This window comes from Peromyscus maniculatus, chromosome 8 (genome assembly GCF_049852395.1).
Source record: "Peromyscus maniculatus bairdii isolate BWxNUB_F1_BW_parent chromosome 8, HU_Pman_BW_mat_3.1, whole genome shotgun sequence".
In the NCBI taxonomy this organism is placed as follows: domain Eukaryota; kingdom Metazoa; phylum Chordata; class Mammalia; order Rodentia; family Cricetidae; genus Peromyscus; species Peromyscus maniculatus.
In genome coordinates, this window is record NC_134859.1 from 11,446,043 (window position 1) to 11,470,518 (window position 24,476).

The 24,476-nt window shown below is 52.2% G+C and overlaps 2 protein-coding genes across 9 annotated transcripts in view; both read left to right on the forward strand.

The window, feature by feature from the left end:
* The window catches only part of Slx4 (SLX4 structure-specific endonuclease subunit), a 30,690-nt gene extending 11,626 nt beyond the window's left edge, over nt 1-19,064 (forward strand). For 3 of the 8 annotated variants that reach the window (XM_076577959.1, XM_076577960.1, XM_076577961.1), the window contains exons 4-16: nt 1,938-2,127; nt 2,913-3,125; nt 5,449-5,648; nt 5,772-6,088; nt 6,688-6,895; nt 7,263-7,348; nt 8,354-8,503; nt 9,113-9,279; nt 9,988-12,209; nt 16,288-16,390; nt 16,982-17,155; nt 17,285-17,398; nt 18,012-19,064. In XM_076577959.1, the coding sequence (XP_076434074.1) occupies nt 1,938-2,127; nt 2,913-3,125; nt 5,449-5,648; nt 5,772-6,088; nt 6,688-6,895; nt 7,263-7,348; nt 8,354-8,503; nt 9,113-9,279; nt 9,988-12,209; nt 16,288-16,390; nt 16,982-17,155; nt 17,285-17,398; nt 18,012-18,366 (4,499 nt within the window). In that variant the 3' untranslated portion in view covers nt 18,367-19,064. Of the gene's footprint in view, nt 1-1,937; nt 2,128-2,912; nt 3,126-5,448; nt 5,649-5,771; nt 6,089-6,687; nt 6,896-7,262; nt 7,349-8,353; nt 8,504-9,112; nt 9,280-9,987; nt 12,210-16,287; nt 16,391-16,981; nt 17,399-18,011 lie in introns of all 8 variants that reach the window. The other 5 variants (XM_076577955.1, XM_076577956.1, XM_076577957.1 and 2 more) reach the window with 3 other exon arrangements.
* A 3,556-nt stretch (nt 19,065-22,620) lies between these two features.
* Nucleotides 22,621-24,476, forward strand: part of Nlrc3 (NLR family CARD domain containing 3) — a 32,300-nt gene continuing 30,444 nt past the window's right edge. The window contains exon 1 of the mRNA XM_076577483.1: nt 22,621-22,895. The gene's annotated coding sequence lies outside the window, so the exon portion shown is untranslated. The remainder of the gene's footprint in view (nt 22,896-24,476) is intronic.

Here is a 24,476-nt window from a genome sequence, read left to right on the forward strand (position 1 = left end):
CACAGTCACAGCACACAGAACGACACCCCAGCATTAGTCCTTCTGCTGCTAACCCCATCCCTGATACTAGTATTATAGGCTTGAATGTCATACCCAGCTCTGAATAAAATCTCTTTAGTTCAGATTGTAGAATAGTTCTCAAGGTTTTTTTTACATTAACTTTTGAAAAGTCCAGACCAGTTAATGGGCTCATAATTTGCCACATTTTGGATTTGCTTGGTTATTTGTTTATGGCATCCTTTCATCTCTTCTCTGTAGCCAGAAGCTCTTCTGTGTCCCTCCCACCAGTTCACAGTCCTGTGGCCACTTGTAAATAATTACTCAGAAGCTTAATATTATAAACTGTTTGGTCTATGGCTTGGGCTTCTTACTAGCTAGCTATTACATCTTAAATTAACCCATATCTATTAATCTATGTGTTGCCACGTGGCCATGGTGTTGTCAGTCTGCTGGCATCTTGTTGCTCTTTGGGCAGTGGGCTGGCATCTCTCTCACTCCACTTCTTCATCTCTGTCTTCAGTTGGAATGTCCCACCTAACCTTATTCTGCATCACCATTGGCCACACAGCTCTATTTATCAACCAGTGAGAGCAACACATATTCACAGCATGCAGAAAGACATCCCACAGCACTTCCCCTGTCCCTTGTATTATAGGGCACTGTAAGGGAATCGGAGGTCTGGCCAGCTCGGGGTTAAACAGCTTGGCATCCACTCTTGAAAGGGGCTGTGATTTTGTGTTCCTGTTGGCTCGTAATGTCAGGTGATCCTGTAAGCAGCATTGATCTTCATCTCTGATGAATGTGTACAGAAGGAAAAGAAGGGGTTCTATCAAGGGATAGAGTGCTTGACACAAGCACAGGGACCGGAGTTGGATCTTCAGCACCCACATGAAAGCTGAGCATGTATGAGGCCCACCTGTAATCCAGGGCTCGGGAGACAGACACAGGAGATCCCTGGGGCTAACTCGCTAGCTAGATTAGCTGAACTGATGAGCTCCAGGTTCAGAAGAAACCCTGCCCCCAGTAAACTAAGTGAACAGCGATCAAGGAAGACACCCAGTATCAACCTGTGCCCCTCCCCCCACATACATGCATACACCTGCACATGCATGTGTGCTCAAAAGTAAAGGATTAGGAAGAAACACTAATGGGGGATCCACAGCTAATTAACAATGGGATCTCTGGGTCCCGTATTTGCTGCCTTCACTTTGAGAGCCCTAAGGATTCTCAGGCACAATGATTGGATGTCTCGTTGAGTCATCTGTCCTTATGATATGTGGTGGCAGGAAGTAATACACACCATCTCTGTTTAGGAAAAGGAGGAGCTGGGGCTGGGCTGTAGCTCAGTGGTTTCTCATATGTGGAGCCCTGGGCTTTGATCTCTAACCTCACAAAAGAAATAAGGCACCGAAATGAAGATGTGCTGGTTTTCGAGCTTGTGACAAGAGTGGCATAATGAAGTAATATTCAAGGGCTTGAGAGTTGTGAAGTTCCCAGGGCACCTTCTTTGTGAGTCCAGGGGTCTGTTCAGAAATATCACAGGCCACCTTTTGAACTGTCTCAAGGCCAGAATCACTCCATCCTTTGGTCAGCTGCTACTAGGAGACTTAACCCTGACTCTTTTACACTTAGTAAGGGGTCGTCGACATTAGACATGCAGAGTCCCAAGCTGGATTCGGCACAGCAAAGCCTGCATTTTGACAAGCTTCAGGTAACCTGTATGACAGTAACATATGGAAAGAGCTGTTCCAAGAGTGCCCTGCCCAGTGCCCACACTCTCCTGGGCGGTGCCCCTGTAAATGGGCTTGCAGAGTGGTGCTGGGTTTTAGTTTCTTTGTGCTTTGCCTAGTGCCCATGATCCTCTGCTGTAGACAAGATAGCAGGGTAAGAGGTCATGGAGCCTGGCTGTTGTCATGGCCCTGGGTGCTTCTCCACAGAGTATAAGCCCAGGCTCCCTGCCGCAGACAGCGATGCTGCTGTGGCCCTGGCCTTGGAGCAGGAGTTCAGAAGGGAAGAAGCGTCTTCACATCATGACAGCTTGGAGGAGAAGGGGCTGTTCTTCTGCCAAATGTGTCAGAAAAACCTCTCAGCAATGAATGTGACCCGGAGGGAGCAGCATGTGAACAGGTAGGAGCAGCAAGGGCGTCCCTTGCTGTGTGTCAGTGACCAATCCAGGTCACCTCCAGTGGGAATGTTGATGCCTTGCATGAGGACAGCACCTCAGTGTCACTAGCGTACCCTTCTTTCTAGAAGCCTCAGGATGTTCCGTCCACTTGAAGGGCACAAGGCTTGGCTTTCGTGCGCCTGCCCCCACCCTCGGTTCTGGATTACTTCCACCTCCTCCATAGGGAACATCCTTCCCCTTGCAGGTCACTGTGTGCTGTCCCCTTCCTCAGTCTCCTGACAACTGCTTCCGGGGCACTCACGTGGGATCACACAGTACTTGTCCTTTTGTGTCCACCCTCCACTTACCCGTGTTTTCAGAGCTCATCTCTGTGCTGTGTGTCAGTGTGTCATGTCCCAACAGCATCTTTTTAATGGGGTAGAACACATATTCACTCTTTCATCCACCGCCAGACACGTGGGTTTCCACTTTGTGGGTTTCACAGTCGAGCTGCTGTCTGTGGACATGTGTTTCATGGCTGTGTTTGAATTCGTGTTTTCATTTCCTCGGGGCTTATACTCGGGAGTGAAATTGCTGGATTGTAGGTAGTCTGTGTTGACCGCCCTCCATTCTTTAGACACCTTTGCTAACACATACCTAAAGTTAGTGTCTGAGGCTGACTGCCAGGAGACATGCAGGTGTGAGGGGATCGGCTTTTGGGGAATGTTTACATGTCGATGTAGAGCAAGCATTTGCTATAGTCCATGTTACTTGAGAGGGTTGTTCTGTATTTACTGACTTCCTGCAGGTGTCTTGATGAGGCAGAAAAGGCACTGAGGCCTGCTGCACCTCAGATCCCTGACTGCCCAATATGTGGTAAACCGTTCCTCACCTCCAAGAGCCGAATCAGTCATCTGAAGCAGTGCGCAGTGAAGATGGAAGTGTGTCCCCAGCTCCTGCTCCAGGCTGTGAGGCTACAGACAGCTCAGCCCGAGGTGGGCAGCAGCCCTCCGGTACCCAGGTAAGACAGATGAAGAAACCGAATAATGGGATTTTCACTCCAGTTAGGCTTTCGCTGAAAAGCTTTTTATAGTGTTGAAGAGAACTAGCTCTCTCGTGGATTCTGGCATGAGACATTTAAGGACACTGGACACAGTCGAGAAAGGATTAAAGAGCACAAGGATTTTGCATGCATATGGGGCCACCCATGCTGAGAATTGCCACTGCTTCCTTGAGGGCCTTCCTTCCATGTTGCGAGTCCCATATCCTGCAGTGACCGCTCTAGAGCATCTCAGAATTTTGGTATTTGCTTCACTTCCCTGTCTTGCTTGTGCAGCAGGTTTCTTTCTTTTTTTTTTCTTTTGTACCTTGAGTTTATTTTGTTTTGTTTTCTCAGTTGCAATAGGTAACCTCTGATTCCAGTGCTATGATTCCATATGCTTTGCTTTTATTTAAATGTCAGAAAGACAGGAACACTGGCGTCTTTACAAACAAACAGAATGAGTTATTGGACAATATTTCGGCATATAACCACTCAGATATTTAACAGTAAAGTATGGCATCCTCAGGGGACTGATGTGCAGAAGAAGAAATTAAGACACTTGGCTTAATATGCTCAGCCACAACCAGCAACAGATAGATGTTGGTTAATGGAGAGGCCAGAGGTGGGGCTGGAGCAGGGTTAGCAAAGGGCGTAAGTGAATGCTCTGGGAAGAGAGCTTCACACTGAAGCACCGAAGAGTTCCATTTCTCTGATCGAGTATGGAGGGATAGCATGGCCATACCTGCCAACCAGTGCAGCAGGTTTCTATCTTAGTGCAGCTTCATTTTCATACGATTAAATGTCCAATTATTCAGCCCGGTTCAAAAAGTTGACTAGGCAGAACTGTAAGACTATATACTACTCCGTGAGAATCCCATACCATGTTTTTTGTTCATATTCACCCCCCACTCTTTCCCCTAACTAAGAATGTGTTTTTTAATTGCACGAAGGAATGCTTATATATTAAAATGGGAGGCTCCCCTAACAGCCGGGGAGCAGTCCTCAGCATGCAGATGCCAAGCATGCAAGCAAGAGTGTCAGCCCTGTTCCCTGTCCCTGAGCTGAGTACATCCAGATTGACCCCAACTTCACAGGGAATGGAGGTAGCGTGGGCACCAGGCTTCTGTGGGAAGCTGTTTATCCTAGTCACTGCCTTGCACATGAGTTATCAGTTGCTGGGCTGGGCCACAGCTGAGATCACAGCGGGCAGAGGAGGTTCTCCAAGCCAGGGAGTCTACCTACATTCAGTTTATCCATACTAGAATTGTAGGGCAGGAAACCTTGAGACCTTAAACATCTAATCTATTGCTTGTCTCACAGACTAAACATGTATACTACATGTACATGGGTCCTTCTAGAAGGCTGGTGAGTAGAAGGTTAAGGGAATTGAACATCCTCAAGGAACTTTGGACCTTCCCTAAGGGCGCTTTGAATGTTCCTCTGCTGAGACCAAGCTGAGGTATTTGGACTTTGGAATATTCAGCATTTCATGCTAGAGCACCATGCTGGTCTGAGTGTCTTCTTGCCCTCCACACTCCTTACTTGCTTCCTCCGAGCCCAAGCCTGCCTGTGGCATTGGGTGCAGCATCAGCACTGTTCTTCGTGCCTACTTCCGGCTGCTGGCTGGCACGCCTCTCTCTTGCCTATGGTTGGCTGAGTTAGGGATTGTTTACATCTTTCAAGGCCACACCTAAGAGTCTGCGACTTTCCCGGGGTAGGGAGAGCATGAGCTTTGGCAGGAGCCTGAGCTGTGACAGCGGCTGCAGGGCAGGCTCGGAGTTGCTCCCTGCTCCTCCTAGCCCAGCTGCTTAGGGTTTCCTTTCCAGCCAGAGAGGCCTGTGCACAAGCCTTGTGGAAGGCAGAGCCGCCAGCTCTCAGGACAGCTGCTTGGCGGCAGCAGAGTCTGGGGGCCTTGTCTTTGGGGCCTTGGATAGAGGTGCTGCTGTAGTTCTGAAGGAGGTGAAGGATCTGTTGGGGCCAGGACTGCCTTGGGGGCATCTGAAGTTTCAATGGGCGGAACTTGTTGGCTACAGAGAGCCTACTTGGAGCTATAGACTACGAGGGTTTAGCCACATCTGATGGCCAAGAAAGAACCCAGGCCCCCCGTGCATGGACTGTGCTGACTCTCTGGGTTTGGATGAATGAGCTCACAAGGGATAGAATGGACAGTGAAAGCCCAGGTGACTGTTGGCTCACTGCAGTGGGGCAGACACGTCCATCTCTCCTGTTTCCTGTAAGACAGAAGAGGCCCGGAATCAGAGGCACTTGCTGACCTTTCTCTGTGGCTATCTTTTAACTTCAGCAACCACGTTGGAGGTTTGAAACGGAAAGGAGCCACCAAGAAGGAGCCACAGAAGAGGTGGAAGGTCAATAAGCCCGAGGCTCCATCTGAAGATCTGCTGGTGGCCATGGCTCTGTCTCGCTCTGAGATGGAGCAGTGTCCACCGGTGCCCCCGCTCAGACTGGAAAATGCTTTTTCTGAGAAGATAAGGCTAGGAGCAGGTACATGTGGCTGGAGCAGAGGCCTGGGGAGAGCGTGGTGCCCGGCTGCTGCTTGAGAGTTGGGCAGCTGCTGGGATGAGCGGTCGGAGCACTTCTGACTGAGTCGCTTCTGTTTATCTCTAGAGAAGAAAAGTCGCAGGAAGAGACCCCCGGTGTGTCCCCCACAGTTGTTAACCCAGGACTCCGAGACCACAAGTAGACAGATTGAGGATCGTGTCGCCCAGCTCCTATCAGAGGAAGTGGAACTGTCCTGCACCCCACCACTTCCTGCCAGCAAGATTTTAAAGGAAGAATTGGAGCATGCCGGCTGGCGTCTGCAGCTGCCTGCCGGAAAGCGGAATTTCCTGTGGGAGTGCAGTGCCCTCACAGGAGCCCGGGCTGAGGAGTCCTTCTACACAGCAGGCCTGGTTCCTCCACCTGTGTCCCGACGGCCTCCCGAGGTGAGCCCTGCTCCTCCTGACACATGGGCTAGGTAAAAAGAGGTAGGTGATCTGGAAATGCAACCAGTTAGCGGGGCTGCGTGAGGAGAAGTCCAGTGAGTAGAACAGGGAGGACGCAGCAGAGGCATTGGCTGTTCCTCATGTCTCTCTGTAGCAACTCAGTGGCACTTCTGCTAAGGAAAAGGACTTTGGCCCCCCCAAATTTAGCACATTCCTGGAAAGCTTATTTCAAATGTGAAGTTCAGGCCCACTCCTGCCCAGCTAGTAAACCGTCTGAGATAGCCTTGGAACCTAGGTCCTGAATGCATACTTCAGACAGTTGGCTAAAGGTGGTCCTGCATTGGTGCTCTCCAGCCATGGTCATTTAAATGACATGAAGTGGGCCACCAGCTCCAGGGGACCCTTCTTCTGCACACTGGGAGGCATCAGGTAGACCTGAGCCCTGACAGAAGCTGCCAACCCTGCGGGTTTCTGGGGCTGCTCCTGGCCCCCTGAGGCCCTGTCCGGTCTGCAGTTTTAGATGTAGCTGTGAATGTGGAGGGTGGCTGCGGCAGAGTGTCGTTGACAATAACAGTCACTAGCTTTTTAACTTCTTTCAGGAACATGAGCTATCACTGCCCAAACAGCGAGAGCCAAGTACACAAAGGCCACCTGCCTCCCACAGCAGCCCTCCTGTGAGCCCCAGCCCCGAGAGCCAGTTGCTGTCCTCCAGTCAGAGGGAGCACCAAGCTCTTCAAAATCTCGTGGACTTGGCCGTGGAGGGGATGAGTGCCAGCCCAGGGCCCCGCAGTCTGGGAGTACCCGCAGGTGAGACACTGGGTGGGGTGGTGGGTCTGCCTATGCAGTCTGAGGGGCTGGGACTAGTACGTGGGCTGCTGGGAGGCTCCGTGCTCATCCCAGTCCAGTGGAGAATGTAGTTGAAGGTGTTTTTCGTGTTTTCCTCAAGAACATTTGTGTCTCACAGTCTTCCTTAAACTAGCCCAGACAGAGCTTCCTGGGCTAATCTTGTCTGTTTTACAATCCTTCTACTTCCCTGTTAGGGAGATGGTAGACATAACTGGGGGAGGGTTACTTTAAGTGACGATACCCTCAAATAACATGTCCAGCCAAGGGTAGGGTTGACACTGCCTGCTTGGGAGGTGACACCCCTTTAATCTGTAAATCCTCCTCTCAGGGTTGGACTTGGGACCCAGCAGCCTTCCATTGACTGGATTTGTCCTGCCATCTAAGAAGACCCTTCAGAGGAGTGACCACGCCTCAGTAAGTGTGAAGACTTGTGTTCTGCAAGTTCACTTGCCAGGCTGCCCTGGCTCTGTGGTTTGTTTCCCAAGTGATATACCTTGACAACCCTTGCTGGAGCTGCGAGTCCCAGGCCTCCTGTCTCCCCTCCTGGGTCATTGCTCCTCTTGGACATGGTGGGTTTCCTCAGCCGCCAGTTCTCAGAGCCAGCTTTGATGATAAGTCCAGAGATCACTGCCACCCTGCGTGACTGCCACATCCAGGCATCTGTTCTGTGTGCTTGTTTCCGGTGATTTCTGTCATTCATGAGGAACCCACTGTGCCCCTTCTGTGTATGGATTATGGAGTGGGCTCCAGCTAACAACCCAGTATACTCTGTTGGTAATGAATGGCCTTGGAAGATGGTATTCCATAAAGTGGGTGTTATTCCATAACACCTTTATGCAGAGGACCGTCTTGATGATGTCCCTGCATGTAGCTAGGAAGTATTGGGTTCCTGAAGAGCTTGGGCTCAGGGTCCTGGTCTTTTTCACCAGGCTACTCTGAGAACCAGGCATCCTGGTGTGTACATGCAGTGCTTAGGGGCTGTGAGGACATCTTTATCAACCACTGTCCCTCCTACCATAGGTCAGGGAACACACACTGTTATAGGGAACCTGAGAAAGAAACTAGCATTTGCCATTCTGGTTTGATGAGGTCTTTTTTTTTGTTTTTTTGTTTTTTTGTTTTTTTGTTTTGTTTTTTTGAGACAGGGTTTCTCTGTGTGGCTTTGCGCCTTTCCTGGATCTTGCTCTGTAGACCAGGCTGGCCTCAAATTCACAGAGATCCGCCTGCCTCTGCCTCCCAAGTGCTGGGATTAAAGGCGTGCGCCACCACCGTCCTCAATGTAACCCAGAGATGGAACCTCGTCCCTTGTATGTGCACATCCTGGAGAGGAAAGCATGGTTCTGGCCCTGTAGCACCCCATCATGGGCAGTTCGGAAAGCCACGAGGGGACTGACAGTTCTTTTTCTCCTCCTGTTACAGCTCACCTCTCTAGGGTTGCTGGTATCTGACTTTGGGGCAATGGTCAACAATCCACACCTAAGTGATGTCCAGTTCCAGATTGACAGCGGAGAGGTTTTTTATGCCCACAAGTTTGTTCTCTATGCCCGATGTCCACTTCTTATTCAGCATGTAAGTACACAGGGTGCTGGCGGCCTTCACCTCCTCTCCCTCCCTTTTTTTCCAGAAAGAAAGTTTTCCTTCTTCCTCTGCTAGTACTTGCATCATTGTGGACTCTCCCAATCTCTCTCTCCCTCTCTCTCTCTCTCTCTCTCTCTCTCTCTCTCTCTCTCTCTCTGTTAGACCTTGGGACCCTTTTGCCTCTGTCTCCTAAGTGCTGAGATTACAAGCTTAAGCCACCACGTAGGAATCCCGCAGATCACTCATTCTTTGTCAGACAATTCTAGACACAGGAGTGTCCAGCCTTTAATCCTGCAGTGTGGTATTTTCATCTGCAAATGTAGTGGGCCATATTCATCTCTATCCTGGGACTCATGCAACCCACGGGCCCAAGTGAGACATGCCTAGAGCACATGAAACACCTGTCAAGTGGAACTAACCTATTCCTTAAACATCCATCCCCACAGGATTTTGGAAACAAAGGTCCAGACTACAGAATCTGGCTAAGAAAATACACAAGACTGCCCCCCACCCCCAGAATCTCAGGCTGTCTGAGAGGCTAAAGATGGACCATTGTTCACTCCAGGTTATAATAAGTCTTCTGTGTTTGCCTGCCTTCAGGTAAACTCTGAAGGCTTCTCTGCTGTGGAGGATGGGGATCTGACCCAGCGCATCCTGCTGAATGATGTGAGCTCTGAGGCCACCCAGGCCTTTCTGAACTATCTCTACATGGCAGACACTGACATGCCTCCCAGCCTAGCTCCTGACCTGCGTTCCCTAGCCCTAAGGTTGGCATTGTACTTTCCTCATACTCCACAGCCTTTGGAGTTGGTGACATGGATTGGGAGACTGACAGGTCAAGGCAGGGTTGTCCAAAGGTCAGGGCTGAGCCCGTCAAAATTTCACTGTATCTTTTAATCCCAAGTTTATAGCAGCCCAAACTCTGAGCAGCACACGACAATTGGCTAGAATGGACACTTGCAGGGGTGTGAAGAGCTGGGGGGGGGGAGAATTATACTTGGCATGGTGAGAGGGCAGCACCTCAGACACAGACATAGCATGTAGCTCCTCGATTGTCCCCATAGGAGTCACCTGCACCAGGCAGGCACGCTTCCTCAAATCTCCAGGGTAAAGCCTCACCCATCCCAGGCTGTGTAACTCTTCCAGTGCCTTTGGGAAAGGAACAGCTCAGCTGACCGGGTTCCAGAGCCTTCCGATAGGTGGTCTGCTGCGGTCTCTCTCAGACCCAGGGGCCGAGTGACTCTCAGTGCTACCTGGTTGCGCTGCTGAGGTCGCCGGTCAGCCCTACACACCTTCACTCCGTCAGCACCCCAGGTGCCAGCTAGAGGTATGACCGAGTGTATTCCTGAGCGAGGGGAAACTGAGGCCACAAGTGACAGTCCGTGTTCCTCTTCTGAAATCTGCTCTGGCCCCCAGTCCCAGGTGCAGCAGGTGTCCTGTACCGAGCAGTGATAATATAGTGTCTCCTCTTGCAGGTTTGGTATGAGTGACCTTGCTCACCTGTGTGAACAAGTGCCCATCATGACAGACTTGGAGGGAGAGGAAGAGGAGGAGAAGGAAAATGAGAACTGTGAAAGCAGAGCAGAGAATTTCCAAGAACTCCTGAGGTCAGTGTGGGTAGACGAGGAGGAGGAAGCAGAGACTTTGTGGAAACCTGAAGTCTGTGAAGAAGACAGAGAAACCGTGAATGAAGCAGAAATGGAGGAAATTTATGAGTTCGCAGCCACTCAGAGGAAGCTTCTCCAGGGGGGGAGCATGGCAGACACAGATGAGGACACTAACCAGCTCAGGGAGGACAGTCCTGTTTCTGAGCCTTCCCTGGCAGGTGCCCAGAGTGACAGGCGGACAGAACAAATGGAGTCACCTGGGCCCATCTTCTGGGAAAATGAGAGAGATTCCATTCCGCCCCAGGGCCGGCACTCAGACTGGGCAGGGAAGGCAGGGACCCAGGAGGCACTAAGGGAGGCAGCTGGCCAGCCCGGCTCCTGTAGCCCTTCTGAGAGCCAGCGGGTGAGGAGGAAAGAGTGCTCACCTTTGCACCCAGCCAAGGCCCATGACTACAAACAGCTCTTTGCATCAACTCAGAGAGAACCATCTGAACTCTCAAAAGTAACAGCTGATCATGAAGAGCAGAGTGACACTGTTGGTGACAGGGAGGCAGAGGTGGCCCCTCCCCCCGCTGAGGAGCAGGCACCCTGCTTCCTCCTGTCACAGCCTCCTGGAGGTGGAGGTCCCAGCCAGTCACGGCGTCCCCTGTATCACACAAGCGATTTGTCCCCGTCAGTGTCCCAGTCCCGCAGTGGCATTTCCAAGGTGGCATCCCCAAGCTCACTGTCTCCAGTTACACCAGCTAAGCAGAGAAGGGACAGTAGCATTCTTACATTCCTGAAGGAACCAAGCCACCAGAGAGGTAAACGAGGTAGTTCCATGTCTGGACGCAGAAATCGGAGCATCCTGATTTCCCCGGCAAAGTCTCCACCCATTGACCTGACCCAGTCGGTACCTGATCCCTTGAGTCCCAGGACCCAGGATCCTCTGCATCATGTAAAGAAAGAGGACGAGATTATCCTTTTACTAGATTCAGACGAGGAGCTGGAACTAGAGCACACCAAGACAAAGTTAGTTCCTCAAGAGTCCCCAGAAGGAAGGAAAGCTCTAGAAGTTAGCCCCAAGTCCTCTGAGCTGTTTTCAGTCATTGATGTTGATGAAGAGCAAGAACATTTCCAGAGCCCCCCAAAGAGAGAAGCCAGGCTGCAGAAGGAAGAGGAGGGGCAGCCGGGAAACCAGTCCTCTCTGGGAAGCAGAGAGGCCCCCTGGTTGTTCTGCAGCCGGAAGAACAGTCTAGATGAGGAGAGCACTACAGACACCTCCTGGCTGGTGCCTGCTACTCCGGGGGCCTGCAAGAGCCGTGATTGCTCCTCACAGACCCAAATCCTAAGCCTTCAGACCAGGAGCCCATCAGATGAGACTATGGAGCACACGCCCGGGCCTTCCCCCATAGAACGCAGGGCTGTGCAGGAAGCAGTCCAGTTCCCAGTGATCATGCCGCATAAACTGCCTGCTCCTCAAAGAACTTCTGAGAGCGGAAGACAGGCCTACGGAAGCCCTTCCCGTGTGCACCCCACGTGCCACAAGCGCTCGTCTTTACAGCCATCATGTCCTGCCCCCGATTTTACCAGGTGGCCCCAGAAACACTCATCACCCAGGCCATGCCTGCCCAACCAGGCTGCAGCTGATGAAGTGGTCGAAGTTGGGGACAGTGATGACGAGCAGGAGGTGGCTTCTCATCAGGGAAGCAGCAGCCCTGTGCTAGATGGTGACCCCCCGCTTCCCATGGGTGACCACTGTTGGCAGGAGGAGCCCCTCTCCCCAATTCCAATTGACCACTTGAATCTGGAGCGGACTGGCCCCCTGACCACAAGCAGTCCCAGCCATCAGTCCCAGAAGGCTCTGCGTAGTGGTGACTGCCACTCCCCAGAGCTCCTGGGCACCACCCCCATCCGAGGAAGCTGTGGTGCCCTGAGAGAGTCCCAAGAGGCTTCCCAGGATGCCTCTCCTGGGAGCAGCAAACTGAGTTTCATGAGCCCAGCTCTGTGGGATGACTGGGATGAAGAAGAGCCACACTCTCCAGAGGCCCTGCCTGTGGCCCAAATGCTGAGGGCCAGAGCTCAGAAGCCAGACAGCCCAGAGACGCCAAGTGAGTGGCCGTGAGGCCTGAGAGATCTTGTCCTTACAGTTTACACTGATAGGGTGTGGAGGTCTGGGGTGGAAAGCTGGCTAGCAATGCTGAAGGACTGGCTCATCTGGGCAAGACCTCTCCTTTTATCCCCCAGACTCTCCTATAAAGTAGAAAGAGAAGTGGCTGGCTCCCTAGGATATACTTCAAAACTAGCAAGTCATCATTTCCTAAGCCTGCCCGTATCTCAACTAATGCACTTACTAAAAGTTCCTTTCTGTGAACCCACCTCCAGAACTAGCAGCCAGAGGTTACAGTGTCAGCAAACACCCAGTTGTACCTTAAGATTAGGCAAAGTGTGGTTCCTTAAAAAGTTCAATAATGGGTTAAGGATACAGCTCAGTGGTAGCATGCATGGGCCCTTAAAGTCAGTCCAGCACCCGTGTACACATGATTTAAAAATACAAGCCTGGGTGCGGTGACACATAGTTCTAGCATGTGGGAGATAGAGACCAGAGGGTCAAAAGTTCAAAGTCATCATCAGCAGTATAGCAAGTTTCATGTCTAGGCTGCATGAAACCCTGTTTAAAAAAACAAAAGCTGAGTATAGTAGCACGCACTTTTAATCCCAGCACTCAGGAGGCAGAGGCAGGCAGATCTCTGTGAGTTCAAGACCAACCAGGGCTACAGAGAGATCCAGGACAGCCAGAGCTGTTACACAGAGAAAGAGAGAGAGAGAGAGAGAACACAAAATACAGTTAGGGAGAAAGTGCAAACTGGAGGCCTGAGTTGACTCTCCAGACCCCATATAAAAAGCCAGCATTGGGGGGGGGGGTGGAGACAGGAACACCCGTGGGGCTCCTCGGTCAGCCAGCCTAGGAGAATTGTCAGACAGGCCCAGACGAGGTTCCAGGGAGAGAAGGTGGACAACTCGTGAGGAACATCATCCAGTGTTGGCCTGTGGCCTCCACGTGCACCCTCACACTCACACACTCACTCACACAAACCTCCACATGCACCCTCACACTCACACACACACTCACACAAACCTCCACGTGCACCCTCACACTCACACACTCACACAAACCTCCACATGCACCCTCACACTCACACACACTCACACACACAAACCTCCATGTGCACCCTCACACTCACACACTCTCATGCAAACAAGAGTAATTTCATAGAACCCAGAAATTCTGTTCTCATCTGTCTATCCCAAATAACTGAAAACTGGGATTCAGCCAGTCCTTCATAGTGACACTAGTCACAGAAGCCCACAGGTGAGAGAAACCCAAATGTATTTCAGTAGATGAATGGCTAATAGAGTGTGCGACCTGTCCACACAGTGGAAAGTTGCTCCTCATGAAAAGGAGAAAGGTAATGATGGCCATGTGCTGTATGCATGAGATTTAAAATGTGGTGGTAAGGTGACAGGAGCGAGTCACAGATTGTCACTGCCTTTTCTTTCTGTGCAGTGTGCAGAATCCACAGACAGGAGGTTCCGGGGCTGGGGGAGGCAGGCTGCTGCTGCGCACAAGGTCTCCTTGGGTCTAGACCAGGCGGAGCTGGTGGACACCTGGGGTAGTCCATACCAAGTGGCACTGCACTGTTCACCTTAGACTGCTTATATCAATTTCGTGTTTTAAAAATAAAACAATGGGCTAGTTAGTGTGCAGACTAGCAGTACAGTGCGTACTTTGCATACATGGTGGGCTCCCAGCACCACAGACAAAAAGTGTGACCCCGCCCCGCCCCGGGTCTTACTTCCCTCGCCTCTCAGTCATTCAGAAAGGCAGGGGGAGAGGACCGCGGCTCTGGACCACAGTGAAGTCACGTGGCCACGCACCTGCTGCTTCCTTCCTACATTCCCAAGGGCACTGGGCTGCTGACACACTTGGCCTTCAGGGGTTGCGGATCACCGGAGACCCCATCACCCCACTGCTCTGCTACAGGGGCCACTGGTGACGCAGAATTTGCATTTCTCACCAGTTCCCAGGCACTGCTCAGAGAACCACTACAGGAGACTCGAGACTGAAGTACTTTGGTCTCAGTCTGAGGCAGGCAGACTCTGAAGTGGCAGGGCCAGAGTCTCCAAGTTCTGCCACAGCCATGGGCGGGATAAGGACTGGCTGGCCAGTCTTATTTTCCCACTGGTCTTTTGGTTTGGTTTGGTTTCTGGGTTTCATTGTTGTTGTTTTGAGGCACGGTCTCCCTCTGTGTCCCAGGCTGCCCTTGAACTTGAAGTAATTCTCCTGTCTCAGCTTCCAAAGTGCGAGCTTCTGTTGCAGCATGTGACTGTAAGAGGTGGAGGGATTTTTTTTTTTTTTTTTTGCTTTTGGTTTTTTTGAGACAGGGTTTCTCTGTGTAGCCCTGGCTGTCCTGGAACTCACTCTGTAGACCAGGCTGGCTTCAAACTCACAGAGATCCACCTGCCTCTGCCTCCTGAGTGCACCACCACTGCCCTCAAGCAGGTGGAGTTTTGTTGTTTGTTTGGCCCAGGCTGTCTTGCAATACTTTTGCCTGAACATCTCAGTTCTGCACCACCTGGCATTTCCATTAATTTTTTAATTTTTTTTTATTTTATTGTCTTTCAAGACAGGGTCTCTCTGTGTAGCCCTAGCTGTCATGGAACTTGCTCTGTAGACCAGGCTGGCCTTGAACTCAGAGATCCACCTGCCTCTGCCTTCTGAGGGCTGGAATTAAAGGCATGCACCACCACCACCCAGTCCCCCAAAGATTTTTATCCTTTTTTTTTTTTTTTTTTTAAGATTTATTTATTTATTTATTATGTATACAGTGTTCTTTCTGCATGTGTCCCTGCAGGCCAGAAGAGGGAGCCAGATCTCATTACAGATGGTTGTGAGCCACCATATTGGTGCTGGGAATTGAACTCAGGACCTCTGGAAGAACAGCCAGTGTTCTTAACCTCTGAGCCATCTCTCCAGCCCGGTTTTTATCCTTTTTTAAAAAAAATATTTTATTTTATTTTATTTTATTTTATTTTATTTTATTGGTGTGAAGGTGTCAGATCTCTTGGAACTGGAGTTACTGACAGTTGTGAGCTGCCATGTGGATACTGGGAATAGAACCCATGTCCTCTGGAAGAGCAGCCAGTGCTCTTAACCACTGAGCCTTCTCCCCAGCACCCCACAAAGCATTTTTAAGGGGAATCATACAATGTATGATTCTTCATAACTGGCTTCTTAGAACAAGTTTTTCAAGGTTCTTCTGTGTTTCCTTATTTATTATATCTGAATACTATATCCATTCACCATTAGTGGACCTTTGAGTTGTTATGAATAATTCTGCTTTGTGTGGATAAAATTTTCATTTCTGGTAGTTTAAGTCCAGGGGCGCTGGGTCATAGGGTAACTGGTTAGCATTTTGAGGGACTGCCACACATTTTCCCCCAAGATGTGCTTCATTTTACACCCCCGCCAAGTATGTGTGAGGTGAGGGTTCCAATTCTCTCTATTCCTGCCAACACATTTCATGTTTCCAGTCCAGTGGCTATGAAGTGGTACCGTACTGTAGTTTTGATATCTGATGACTCATGATGCTGAGCATCTTTTATGTATTTAGTGGTTAATTATGAGTCTTGGAGAGATGCTTGCCCCTGTGTTTATTTAGAATTATATTCTCTTTTTTCTTCTGTTTATTTCTTGTGTGTGCGCATACAGAGGTCAGGAGACAACTCTGGGTGTTAGTCCTCTCCTTCACTCTGGCTCAGGGACTGAGCTCAGGTGATCAGGCTTGGGGTAGGCACCATTACCCACTCACTGAACCATCTCAGCAGCCTACAGGTCTTTTTCTTGCTGAACTAGAGGTTCTGATGTCTTTAACATTGGGTTAGACCACACGCTGGGCTGTTGTTCACCAGACATTAGTGTCATGTGCATGGCATGGTTCTTTATCATTGCTGGATGCTCCTCCCATTGGGAAGCTAAACTCCAAGTGGTGAGGGTGGCCATTAATGCTCTCCTAGGGCATGGCGTTGACTGGGGTCTGTCATTTCCCCTGTGACACTTCAGGGTTAGAAGTGGTGGCAAATCCATGCCTCTCTTACTAAGAACTGTGCTTCTCATGTTTTATCCAGAAGGTGCTAACAAGAAAAAGAACTTGCCCCCCAAAGTGCCTATAACTCCAATGCCAAGGTATTCGATCATGGAGACCCCAGTGCTGAAGAAAGAGCTGGACAGGTTGGTAGTGTTCGTTTCGGCCTCCTCTTAGGTGGTCTCCTGTGAGTAACCAGGCCCAGGAAGTAGCATGACCCAGCACCTCTCTTCAGGTCTGGGGGAGGAGCTGGCCCTGAGCCTGGGAGGGAAGTTCTGCAGGCCGCTCTGCAGAGAGGGCGTGCTTGTTTGAGTAGGGTGGATGCTGGGCTTTTCTTCTCTCCTACCAGATCTGAGCTCAAGAAGCTAACACATGAGGCTCCTGTGGGTTCCCTGGGAAATAGGTCTCCATGTTCCATACTGGTAGACATGGGACCCTAGCTGTGCCGTCCAAGTACGGAGACTTCATTTTTTATGATAATGTGAGAACTTCACATTCCAGCAAACGCTGCTGTCCAGCCTGGAGCTTGGTGAAGCAGCTGTCTCCACTGCTGCTCAGAACACGGGATCCTCTGGACGGATCTCCTCTAGAGCAAGCTTAGTTGGCGTGTGGCCAGATGGTCAGCTCTGATGCTCCCGAGCGTCAGACTCTAAGATTTCAGTCTAGTAAAGCCATGCATTACTCGGCAGAAACAGCCGCACCGTGGGGCCCTGACGTCCGCTTGTTTCCACACGCAGGTTTGGAGTCCGTGCTCTGCCCAAACGCCAGATGGTTCTCAAACTGAAGGAGATTTTCCAGTACACTCACCAGACTCTGGAGTCAGACTCAGAGCCTGAAATCCAGTCCTCCCAGGTGCTTCCAGAGGAACCTTGCAGCCAGGACCCCACCACTGAGACCTACAAGCCTTCAAGGTCAGGGGGCTACACCCAGCTCAAGGCCACTGCAGGTCTTAGGACCCCAAGAGCCAAGGGTCCCACTAAGATCAAGAGCCTTCAACATCGGAAGAAACAGCCCAGTGAAAGTATTTCCCACCCGAGCAGGTTGCCAGCTGGGGAGCCGCCGTCAGGCCCTGATGGGGACGCCCCACTTCCAGCCTCCCAGGAATCCATGGCTGCCTCTGTGGATGGTAGTGACGACTCCTTTAGCTCTCAAAGGTAACAGAAGCATCAGGGTCCGTCACACATGTGTCCTCTGTGTGGTGCAGGGTCTGTCACACATGTGTCCTCTGCGTGCTGGGTCTGAGAGGACATTAAGAAAGCCTAAATGGGCCGGGCGGTAGTGGCACACACCTTTAATCCCAGCAGTCAGAAGGCAGAGGCAGGCGGATCTCTGTGAGTTCGAGGCCAGCCTGGTCTACAAAGTGAGTTCCAGGACGGGCACCAAAGCTACACAGAGAAACCTTGTCTCAACTCCTCCCGCACTCCCCCCCACCCCCCACCCCCCCACCCCCGCAAAAAAAGAAAGCCTAAATGGTCAGTGTCCAAAAGCCCATTGATTTCTGGGTAAAGATTTAAAGGTTCACTCCCTGAGTTCCTACAGGCCTTTAAAACTGTAGCTTCCTTATATGTCAGCACTTTCCTGTTGAGAGGAGGCCCACCTAGATGGGCCCAGCCAGGGAACCAGGAAGCACAGACCTGTGGGACACTGTCAGGAGTCTTGCCACATGTGAGCCCCACGGAGCCCTGAGAGCAGTCATCCCTCCCAGGGACGCCTGGTCCTAAGGGCTGTAGGAAAAGCATGTCACAGACCATGACCTGTTCTTTTCAGTTCCTGCTGTGCGTTTGGAGCTGCCTTAGAGTCTGCAGGTGAAGACAAGGATGACGAGGAGGAGGAGGTGAGAGCATCACAAGCAGCACTCCGGGCCGCAGACACAGCAGAGGCAGTGAGACGCTACATCTGCTCCAAGCCTGCCCTGTACAGGAAGGTCCTGACCTACCAGCCTCTCGAGCTGGCTGAGCTGCAGGCTGAGCTGAAGCAGGATGGCATTCCTGTGGCCATGGGCAAGCTGCTGGACATCCTAGATGCCCAGTGCATCACCTTCACAACTGCTGCAGCCCGAAAGGAGAAGCTGCAGCAGAAGAGACGACAGCCCTTGGGCAGAAAGAAAAAGGACCAGAAGTGACAGGTTTCCTCCTGGAGGCTGCCTGCCCGAGGGCCTGGACACTGGTACAAGTCGGGCCTCCGTGGGTGTCTCTGTAAGGATGACATCGCCAGCGTACGCTCCGGGCTGTGCCGGCTCTCAGTGTCGTCCTGGATTTAGAGCCAGGCGCTCCTTCCTCCCGCCCCCCTCGGTCAGTGCCAGTTTTCCCCCTTTGGCCCAAGCAGGGTCCCCATCCTGTGTGTTCCTGAGAGGCAGTGGGCGATCCCAGCTGACCAGGGCAAGACCTGAGTCTTCTTCGCTTACATTCTGCGTCCACTGCCCCCAAGCCCAGCTGTCCAGGCAGCACGTTCTGAGATGGGTATCGGGCCCAGCCCGCCTTCTCAGCATTGACCCAGACCCCCAGGGCGGCCTGCACCCTGCGGCACAGGTGCCTCCCAGACACTGTCACCGTCACCAGCATTCTTTAAGCAGGACTGTGAATAGGGCCCAGCACAACTCTGAAGACCCCCAAACAAGCATGCTGTTTGTGGGCTCCTCCCATGCCTGTTAAGCCTCCTTGACCCAGGAGCACTGTGGACCTTGGGGAGAGCCAGAAAAAACAGAAGTTGGGGTTTCCATAGCCTGTGAATGTCCTTGTCTGTTTTAAATACAGTGAAGTTGTTTTATATGAGTGCAATAAAAACAAGGCTTTATTTAAAATAAATGAATAAGTAAACCTAGATATTCCTCTCTGGGAAGTTTATGGGAAGCACAGTGACTCGAGACCCACTGCCCGCCGTCCGCCAAGGCCTTTGCACGCGTTCTAATCTTGGGGTGCCAGGACTGCTGAGTGCCCTCGTATCTACGGTTCTTAGAGAACAGGCAGAGATACTCATTTTCCCTTGCTTGCACCCTCACTGTCCCCGTGTTCACACTAATAGTGCCCTCACAGGCACCAACTGCTGCTGCTCAGGGAAGCAGACCAGAGACACAGTCTGAGTCTCATCTGGGGTGTCACAAGTGCCAGGCTGGTCCTGAGTCAGCCCTGCCTTGTGAACACAGTGATGTGCGGCACCGATGTAGAACTACGTCAGACCACAGGGAAGATGGGCCGGCTGTTCTCTCAGAGCTGGAACAGGGATCGAGCAGCTGCCTGGCATACCTAAGGCTGGGCTCCTTTCCCAGCACGGCAACAAGGAAGAAAGTGGAGTACCCTTGGGCCCCCGGGGGCATCGAGGACAGATTCCTGGAAAGAGGCCGGAAGTGCGTAGGGGGGTGAAGACAGAGCTCTGTGTCTGGACTGTGTGTTCTGGTCATGATTGGCAGAGAGAAGCCAGGCCTGGCCTCCGACGTCTGGGGCAGGCAGCTTCAGGCAAGCTGAAGAGGGTGGCACATTTGAGACGTGATGGAGTCATCCCCAGGATGGACTGTTGGAGGGAAGAGAGGCTGAATTGTCAAGACAAGACAGACACAGGATCTTAGGACCACAACAGGCTTGTGGTTGGGATGTGCTCTGTGTCCTTCCTAGGAAGAAGCAGGGTCCCACTGCCTCAGAAGATGTCCATCCCTCCCAGGGAGAAGCAGGGACCCTACTGCCTCAGAAGATATCCATCCCTCCCAGGGAGAAGCAGGGTCCCACTGCCTCAGAAGATGTCCATCCCTCCCAGGGAGAAGCAGGGACCCTACTGCCTCAGAAGATGTCCATCCCTCCCAGGGAGAAGCAGGGGACCCTACTGCCTCAGAAGATGTCCATCCCTCCCAGGGAGAAGCAGGGACCCTACTATCCTCAGAAAATATCCATGACCCACAAGAAGTAGGGCCAGGTTGTCCCTATTGAGGGAAGAGTTTAGGAAAATTAAAAAGCCAAAAAGCCTTTGGATGGCTAAAAGCAGGGAGACAAGCCAGTGATTGAGTCTGCCTCGCCCTGTTACCAGGCTGGGTCCACTTAACTCCTGGCAGCCAGCAGTGCTGAGTAGTAGGCTAAGGCTGCACATGTGTGTGCCATGGGTAGCCAAACAGTCTCGAACCCCTACACCTATGAATTCAGGATCATTTACTTGTTCTAAAACAACCAGTGAAGAGTTGCTGCTTCTGGAGGAAGGAGGTTAAAATGAACCACTGCTGTGACGTTGTGGCCACCATCCAGAACTAGTAGCAGGTGAACAGAAACTTGGGGGAAAAACCCTCAGCCTTCCCACAAAAACACTGGCTCTAGCATCACAGGGCTGAGCCAGCCACTGGGAGAGGAAACCAAGACACAGGCTGCCTCCCACCTCCCGGGAAGCTGAAGCCACGTGGGTACAGGGAGCCCCTGTTGAATAAACTGGGGATGGGGTGTTCCCTTCCAGAAACCGCCTGTCCTAGGATTAGCCGAGAAGAAAGCACTTAGCCTTGACATGTTCACTGAACACAAGTGAGACAGAGTCACAGCAATGTGACCGGACCTCGTGCCTGTTCATTTCCTGTGGTCCAGCCCTTGCCATGGCCTAGCCTTGTCTACTTAAAGCAGCCTGTGTTGAGCCACAGCCCAGCTTGGATAGATAAGGGAGCTCACAGGGAAAGGCCCTTGATCTGCAGGCAAGAAGTCTCACACTCCCCAAGTTAGGAAGAACTGAGACCATTTCCTGTCCTGCTGTCTTGCTCTCAGGGGACAGAAAGTCTTAGAGTGAAGATGACCTTGAGGAATGTATTCACATGTATGTGCGCGCGCGCACACACACACACACACACACACACACACACACACACACACACAGAGCGAGAGCGAGAGAGCGAGAGAGAGAGAGAGAGAGAGAGAGAGAGAGAGAGAGAGAGAGAGAGAGAGAGAGAGAGAGAGCAGAATTGCTCATGTATGGGCTGGTGGCCATTGCTGGGAGGTTAGGAGGGAGCTGGCACTGGGCTGCTCCCCAGGGTCCTCAGAGAGGAAGCTATTTCCTCTCCTGCCAAATCCCTAGAGGAAGCAGCTGAGCCTCTTGGGCCTCTTAAGTGTGGGAGGCCCACAGGCCTCTGTGTTTTCCAACATCCTGTAGGTACCTGGTTTTAGGCACCTTTGCTGCCTCCTTGGCCAGGACAGCAGCCACCGATTTTACGCTCTGTCTGCCTGGAGCCTCACCATTGTGTCCTCCAGTGCCTGACATGTTCCTGTGTGCTCAGAGAGGAAGAAGACGGGCAGAAGGTGTCTGGAAACAGCACTTCTAACCTGCTGCCAAGGTCCCTCCCCTTTCAATGGGAGATGAACAGTAACAATCGCAGGGGCCTTACCTGTCCCTGGCCCGTCCCTGGCGTCCCTGCTGTATGAACCCAACAGACTCCAGTGACTCCAGGCACCTGCTGAAGAGCCCAAGGCCTCTGCCACTTGGCTACCACCTTGTCACCAAACTCAGCTCAGTGGCTTCACATTAAATGGTTGCTCCCTGTCACTAGATGTTCTGAACAGTTCAGTTGTTGCGACTTTTCTCCTTTGTTCCCTCTGAGCCATGTCCTTCCCCTGCCTTCCCTGCCAGAGCAGAACACCCACCGAGGCCTGGGCCCCCACTTCAGCACCCTGGAGCAGCCTTGGGAGACAAAGTGACTTTCCTGCTGTGAACGGCTGCATTCTGCTGTTTCAGGATCTAGGCGACTGTCTTTGGGGCCTCACAGGAAGACAGACTAGAGCTAGGCCAGAGGGGCCTTGGGTGAAAGGGAAGAGGTCTGGTAAGAGAGTCCCAGGGCACCAAATCCTGCAAGTGCACAGGCGTCGAGGCCCTGTAGCACTTGCTCTCGGTAGCGTGACCCAAGGCCAGGTGCGGACTTCCTCCCTGCTCGCTTGGCTTCCCCACCACCCGCCTAAAAGCCACCACCTCCTGACGGAGTCTGTCTGCTTTTGGTGGGTAGAGGAAGACATGTCAAGAGTCTTGGCATGCGCTACCTCCTGAGCACATGCTGTAGGGATGCTCAGACCCAGAGCATTGCACTGCCTCCTGAGCACACGCTGTAGGGATGCTCAGACCCAGAGCATTGCACTGCCTCCTGAGCACACGCTGTAGGGATGCTCAGACCCAGAGCATTGCACTGCCTCCTGAGCACACGCTGTAGGGATGCTCAGACCCCGAGCATTGCACTACCTCCTGAGCACATGCTGTAGGGATGCTCAGACCCAGAATGGAGACCCAACATTATTTCCCCACGCTTTAGACAAAACCAGCGAGGGGAGCCTGGGGCCAGCCGGCTCGCTGATTTGTCAGCAAGGCTGTTGGCTTTTAAAACTAGACAGGAAGGAAGGTTGAGGTGGAGCCCCGCACCGGAAGAGGGGGGGCTGCTCTGTAGTGACAGTGGGTGCAGGATGTGGTGGGTCTGTCACTCCTTACCCCGGTGTGAAGTGTGGTCAACTCCCCTCAGCCCTTCAGAGAAGGTTTCCTCAGCTCTGGACAGGCCAAGCCCCCAGACTCAGCTGGTCTGCCACTGATTCCCCGAGGCATCCCACCACAACCATGGCCTCCTGCCTCCTGGAGCAGAGCTGAGCCCAGGAGCATGCAGATGGCGCTCCCTGGGCCCCGACTCCAGCACCCTGGAGCAGCACCAAAGGCGGGGAGGTAAGGAGAGCCCAGAGCGTCAGTGCGGGAGGAGGGGAGGAGACGGGTGGACAGCTGGTCGGAGGGACAGAAGCTCTTAGGGCCTGAGCGATCCTGGGCACGGGGAGACTCCAGAACACTGACCCCCGGGGTGCCGGGAGCTGCTGGGGCTCCATGACTCAGTGTAGAGCAAACTCACGTGCTCTAGGATAACGGTCCAGGACAGGTTCTAGGTGAGAAAGCCCAGCTCCTCTGTCTTGGTGATGGCATGGGAGGACGAGGGCGCATTGCAGGTTGTCACGAGTGAGCAGCAATGTTATTGGAACCCTGCCCCTCCCAGGCTGCAGATCCCAAGCAGGTGACCCTCTTCTTGGCGTTCAGTTCCCATCTGTAAGAGGAGAAACGACTCCAGCACCTGCCCCAAAGGTCAAGAGAGATGGCACATACAGCTCCCAGGTCCAGTTCCCATAAGTACCCCCTCTCCTAGGGCCACTCCTGGCCACACCCTGTGGTAGTTGAAACTTGTCATTCTGAGACTGAGAACCATGAGAGACCTGTAAGAGGCGCTGCTGCAGAGCCAGCTGAATGCTGGACATAGGGAGTGTTAGCTATGGTATCCACCCCATGGGCAGGCTCCTAGGCCCTGGGCTCCCCTTGGTCCTGACTCTAGAGGCTCACCTCAGCTATCCCACAAAGGCTGTGTCTACCCTCACACTGGGACTCCAGGTCAGGGAAGGCAAGTGTCTCCTTAGGCCAGGGGCTACTCTTCCTTCAGGATGCTGATCTCAGAAGCCAGATAGTTGCCATGGTACAGGTCAGGCCTTGGGAGGGGGATAAGGGTGAGGTGTTGGTAATGGAGAGCCCAAGGTACTGTGGCCAGAGAGATGAGCCTCGCAGGTGGCAGCCATCACAGTAAGCCCCACCCAGTTTCTAAGCCAAGGTAGGCAGAGCAAGGCAGCCTTCTGGAAGGGAATCAGCAGGCCCAGACCAGGACTGCAGCCCGGGGAGAGAAGCATGAAACAGAAGAGTCTCCAGCAGACATAATGCTCTGCCAGAGCCAGGAAGCGATAACCTAGGCCTTCCTGAAACACGGTCTCCTCATCCTGTTGGTCAATAGCAGCAGTAAGGTGTCTGTGGGCATCCGGGTACAGTAAGCAGTGTCTAGCCCTGGTCCATGCCCTGACAACACCCACCAGGAAGCAGGACAGGGCCCCTAGTGTCCTGGCCTTTGATGTGGACAGGATGACACTGTATCACTTCATTTGGTCCAACTACATTTCTGTTTTTCACACAGTTGCCAGCAAGTCATGATGTACCTTACACAGAGGAACACAAGATCAGTGGCTCTGTGTACATGTTCACATCACCACTTAGATCACTGGGTACTGTGTACATGTTAATATCACCACTCAGATCACTGGGTACTGTGTACATGTTCATATCACCACTCAGATCACTGGGTACTGTGTACATGTTCATATCACCACTCAGATCACTGGGTACTGTGTACATGTTCATATCACCACTCAGATCAATGGGTACTGTGTACATGTTCATATCACCACTCAGGTCAATGAGCAGAAACTGGTTCCTGAGACATCT